Raw genomic sequence first — 6,000 nt, 5'->3', positions numbered from 1 at the left:
AAATAAATAAATTTTGTTATTTAAAACTATCAACTTCTAAATAATATATTTAAGATATTTTTAAGAAAATTGAGATATCAATGAAATCACATAAAATAAAAATTACTTTGAAACACGATAAACTAATCCAATTTTACAATTTGGTCTACCACTTGTGGTTATTTACCTTCTCTATTAATTAATTCAACTAATTAAGCATATTTTTATAAATAGAAGGATAAATTTGACACAATCGAAAGATTCAAAACTACAAGAACCAAAATTCACCCAATTAGAGCCAAAATACACACCCAAACAGGAAAGGAATTATAATTTTCTTATGCTTTTTCTAACAGAGGAGTTGGCGGTGCCCGGAACTGGGAAAGCGTCGCCGGAATCCACAACCAGTTGCCGACTCACCAGTGATGTTACGATCAGCACCACGCGCCTACACATTGCTCCAAGCCTTCAGCACCGCCAGTCCAACGGCCTGTAACATCCATGAAAGGCTGCGTCTTCTGTGCTCTCGCGGCCACCTCGTAGAAGCCTTCTCCCTGTTCTACTCACTGGACGCACCTCGTCCCCGAGAAATTTACGCCACCCTATTTCAAGCCTGTGCCGGCCAGCAATGCCTCCGACTGGGCCTATCTCTGCACCAGGATATGCTTGCCCACGATCCCAAAACCCCACCCGACCTATACTTGACTAACCATCTCATCAACATGTATGCAAAATGCGGCGAATTAGAGTATGCCCGTCAACTGTTTGACGAAATGCCGCAGAGAAACGTTGTTTCTTGGACTGCTCTCATTTCGGGTTTTGCGCGACAGGGTAAGGCTAGTGAATGTTTCAGTCTCTTTACCGGCATGTTGGCTCATTGCCGTCCGAACGAATTTGCGTATGCAAGTGTGCTCTCTTCGTGCGGAATCAATTGTGGTAGGCAGATGCATGCACTTGCCTTGAAAACCGCCTTTGATGGTTATGTTTATGTTGGGAATGCTCTTATTACCATGTACTCTAATTGTTGTGGTTATGGCATTTATCGTGATGATAAAGATGAGGCTTGGATGGTGTTCAGGACTATGAAGTTTCGCAATCTAGTTACATGGAATTCAGTGATCGCAGGGTTTCAAATTCGTGGACTGGGAGACCAAGCTATGAAGTTTTTCTCCGTGATGCACCTTAAGGGCATTGCGTTTGACGGTGCCACGCTTCTCAGTATCTTGTCTTCCTTGCTCCCCGATGGTGTCAGTGATGTTTCTTTGGGTCTTAAATTTTGTTTCCAATTGCAATGTCAAGTGATCAAAACCGGATTTTCTGTTGATATTGGAGTGGCAACTGCGTTAGTGAAAGCTTATTCAAATTTGGGAGGAAATGTTGCTGATTATTACAACATCTTTTTGGAGACAAATGGGAGTCGAGATATTGTTTCATGGACAGATATGATTGCAACATTTGCAGAAAGGGACCCACAAAAAGCCCTCTTCCTTTTCCATCAGTTGCGCCAAGATGGTTTAGCTCCAGACTCTTGTGCATTCTCCTCTGTATTAAAAGCTTGTGCAGGGCTTATGAGTCGGGTTTCTGCCTTGGCTCTCCATTCACAAATAGTCAAATCTGGATTGAAAGATGATGTAGTGGTTGCAAATGCTTTAATCCATACCTATGCTAGATGTGGCTCAGTTAGCCTAGCCGAGCAAGTTTTTTTTGAGATGGGGTTTCGGGATACGATTTCTTGGAATTCAATGCTGAAGGCCTATGCATTGCATGGACAGGCCACAGAGGCAAGTGAGTTATTTAGGCAGATGAATGTTAAAGCTGATGCCAATACATTTGTAGCCCTCCTCTCAGCTTGCAGCCATGCTGGATTGGTGGATGAGGGTGTTAATCTTTTTGACACCATGTTTGAAAAATATGGAGTCGTTCCTCAACTTTATCATTTTGCCTGCATGGTTGATATGCTTGGGCGAGCTGGACATATTCTTGAAGCAAATAAGCTTATAAACAATATGCCTATGGAACCAGATTATGTTGTGTGGAGTGCTTTTCTTGGGGCATGCAGAAAACATGGTGAAATCAATTTGGCTCGTTTAGCAGCTACTAAACTGAAGGAGTTGGATCCTGAAAATTCACTAGGCTATGTTTTAATGTCCAACATTTACAGCTCATCTGGTATTTTTACTGAAGGAGGGTCTATGAGGAGGGAGATGAAAGGTCTGGGAGTTCAGAAAGAGCAAGGCCTAAGCTGGATTGAAGTTGAGAATCAGGTTAGTGAGGGTTCTTCTGGGGGTCATCAGCATGCTCAAGCAGAGGCAATTCATGCCACAATGAGAATGACAAGCAACTGTATTACCTCGGTGAGAAGCTTGGTTTGGTTTTGGCTTTATCAGATGCAGGAAGCTTACATGTCAATGGAGGTGTTATTTGCATTATGAGGAGCATTGGCATTGATGTTGACTGTTGTAACTTTATGAAAGTTGCACCACTGCAAGTTGAAAGGGAGATTGTGGTGAGAGATTCAAACCAATTCTACCATTTTTAAACAGAGAGAATGCTGTTGTTATGAATATTGGTAATCACTTGGGGTACCTGATTGACGCCTCTTTCCATCCAGCGGGCCAACAAATTTCATATAAGTGGCTAAAGCCAAGTTCACTTTTCTTATTTATCTTGATCTTTATTTTCAAGCAGCGGAGTTTGACGCCGGAGTGTCTACTATTTCCAACCTAATGGACCTACAGATTGACTCTAGTACCTGAATTGCACAACTAGATTGTGAATCAAACTAATGTAGGTAGAATTTCCATAAATGTCAGATATTAGTGGAAACGCTATCGAGCCAAGTCTTTTTTTTCTTTTTTCCCGTCTCAGGGGTCTCAAAATGGAACTTACAAGAGGGAATCATGAGCTTTTAAAGCTAAAGAGGTCAGTGCAATCCATTTCAGCTTGTTTTCCGTGATTGTGTCAACTAAAGTCATAATGGTTTTTCTTCTTGTGAAACCTTTCCGAATTAAGTTTGAAATGTCAATCATTGATAAATGTTACTGATCAAAGTAAAAGTCTTGTTAGGTGATTGATTGTATAGTTCTCTAGAACTATTGATGTCTTTTGAAACTGAGGTCCCCGCCTCTTCTTTGGAGGGTTATTGCAAGATTGGTTAAAGTATGATGTAATGAAAGGAAGAAGTGAACTTAATGGAAGTAAATGTCATAACCAAAAGAGTTATTAGCATTTTCCCTACTCTGAATTTCAATTGATCTAAATCCATAGTAGTGAGCTTTTAATCCTATCACTGTCACTTGTAGTGCCTCTTTGATCTTGTGTTCAATTAATGGTGTGTTGGGATAATTTTTTAAATTTTAGTTTAATTAGTATTGTTATCTTATCTGATAAGATTAATTTGATTTTAAAAAGTAATTCTCTCAGATAATCTTTATCAAATAATGATTTAATTAGGGGATTAGGACAGGTTGATACCTATAAATAATAAATCCTAGTTTAGTTATTGATAGAACACTTCCAATAATTCATGGACAGATAGATTTAGATTTTGTGATTTTTTTATTCTATAAATTAGATTATTGTGGTTGTATGTCACACATGTTCCACAACTTGATAATCACATCCCCGGTATGTGGATGAGATTAATTTGCTTGGCCTAGTGGATTATCCCCTTGTAATTGGATGGTGGACAAGGGTTGGTTTATCATTATTTTTTCAATTGATTTATGTTTATATTTTTGGTTTGTTTAATTTGATCCTAACAAGTGGTATCAAAGTCTTGGTTGGGTTGGTTGTGAGATTGCAATTTTTTAGAAAATACTGTTTAGTGTTTGAGAAAGTTTGCGACAAAAAATTTAAAAAAAAATGAGTCTTTTATTTGATGTGTTCCGAAACACCAAACTGCTGCGGTCCCTCGTGAGGTTAGGTAAGGTTTCGGACATTGAAGTTGTCGTTGACAGATCTACTTAATGTGTTGCCATAAGTTATACACGTTGCCAGTTGAAGAAAGAGTTGTTGGTCGAAGAAAGCTTAAAAGAGAGAGAGCTATCACGTTGCCATGACTAGACATCATGGTAAGACCCACCAAAGACCGTTGTTGACTATTGTCTTGAAGCAAAAAAAAAGGATTTTGCTACATTTCTCTCGAGAATAAGGTCAACGATTGCTATTGTGAGAGAAAGTTGTAGTTGAAAAAAGGATGCAACAACTAAAGAGCAAGTCATCATTGAAAATGCTCGCTGGAGAGCTTGATGAATGGATGCACCAATTGGTTGTTGATAGTCAGTGTATTTGAGAATATGTGTCCCAACTTGTTTAGGTTTGCAATTATTCTAAGGTAGTGATTTGTGTTTTGGGTTGAATCGTGAGAATTTGAGTTGAGGAAGGAATTGTGGGGAAAACTTCTTAAATTCTAATTTGACTAGGATTGTTATTTTATCTTATAAGATTAATTTAATTGAGAAAAAGTCTCTTAGATAATATTTATCAAATGATGATTTTAATTAAGAGATTATGATAGATTTGGAAAACCCAATCTTGTTGTGATTATGTTTTGGTGCCTATAAATAGGAAGCTCTGGTTCAATGATTTATGGTCCACTCTCAAATAATCTGTGGAGAGATATATCCATATTATCGTGGTTGTATTTCATGTGTGTTTTATAGCTTGATAATTAAAGCCCAATGTATGTGTGGTGCGACTAGTTATTTGAAATTGTGAACTTAGTTTGTTTTGTCTAGTGAATTTCCCTTTGTGGCGGGATCATATACGAAAGTTGTTAAGGTAAACTACGTTAATTTTTTTAGTGTTATGTCACATTTCTATGGTTAGCTAGGATTATGATAGGAATTAAGAGAGAAACTAGAATTGTACGAAGGGGGAAATCACTAGAAAAAGAGAGAGATTGAGAGAAATGGGGGAGAAAGGTGAGGGAGATTGGAGAGAAATCTTAAAGAGAGAATTAGAGTTTTTTTCGTTCAATTCAAACATGCATTTCTCTGCATATTAGAGCCTATTTATAGGCTATTCAACAATAAATGAAATTTAGAAAATAGCGTTCATGTGCTCTTAACAACTCACAAAATATCTCCTACTAACTACTACAACCTTATTACAATAATACCCTTCTAATTATCCTTGAGTTGTGACATGTTATTATGTTTCTCGTTGATTTTTTATTATGTTTTTAGTTTGTGTGATTTTGATCCTAACAAGTGGTATTAAAATCTTGGTTGGATTGGTTATGAGATCGCAATTTTTCAAAAATCATTGCTTGATGTTTGAGAAAATTTGTGGCAGAAAAGTTTATTAAAAAAAAAAAAAAACTTATTTGGTGTATTCTAGAACACCAAACTATTGTGATTCCTTGTGAGTTTAGAGAAAGGTCAAACATTAAAGCTACCCCCACGGATTTGCTTGCATTGCTAGAGTTGTAGATGTCGCCAATTAGAGAAAGGGTTATCAATCATCACTAATTGTTAGAAAAGGCCTAAGGAAGAGAGAGCTACCAAGTTGTTATAGCTACGTAGCATCATGAGACCCACAAAAGACCATTGTCGACTATCACCTTGAAGCAGAAAACGGTTTTGTTACTTTCACCACGAGGATAATGTCACTGCGATCACTGTTGTGAGAGAAAGTTATAGTTGAATGGAGGATGCAAATCGCCATACTCGCTGGAGAATGTGTGTCCCGACTTATTTGGGTTTGCATTATTCTTGTGTCATGATTTGTGTTCTAGGTTAAAAGTGTGGGAATTTGCGTCGAGAAATGAGTTGTTGGGATAACTCCTCAAATTCTAATTTGATTAAAATCATTATCTTATCTAATAAAATTAATCTTATCAGGGAAAAATCTCTCAAACAATTATTTCAATTAGGGGATAGGATAAGCTTGGAAAACCTAATATCACTATGATTGTAATAAGTCTATAAATAGACAATTCTGGTTCAGTGATTGATGGATCACTATCACTAATCTATGGAGAGATATATCTAAATTATTGTAATTATGTATCATGTG

At 37.3% G+C, this 6,000-nt stretch overlaps 1 protein-coding gene across 1 annotated transcript; it reads left to right on the top strand.

Annotated features, from left to right (window-relative positions):
* The first annotated feature begins 256 nt into the window (after positions 1-256).
* On the top strand, positions 257-3,204 carry LOC127798963 (pentatricopeptide repeat-containing protein At1g71420-like). The gene is given in 3 exon segments (XM_052332621.1): positions 257-2,295; positions 2,298-2,512; positions 2,514-3,204. Coding segments are annotated over 3 exon segments (2,145 nt in total). The 5' UTR covers positions 257-404; the 3' UTR covers positions 2,553-3,204.
* Positions 3,205-6,000: the final 2,796 nt, after the last annotated feature.

The sequence above is a fragment of the Diospyros lotus genome, chromosome 4 (assembly GCF_014633365.1).
Source record: "Diospyros lotus cultivar Yz01 chromosome 4, ASM1463336v1, whole genome shotgun sequence".
Classification (NCBI taxonomy): Eukaryota; Viridiplantae; Streptophyta; class Magnoliopsida; order Ericales; family Ebenaceae; genus Diospyros; species Diospyros lotus.
The sequence above is the reverse complement of the archived record's forward strand: the minus strand, read 5'-3'. Positions and strand labels throughout refer to the sequence as shown.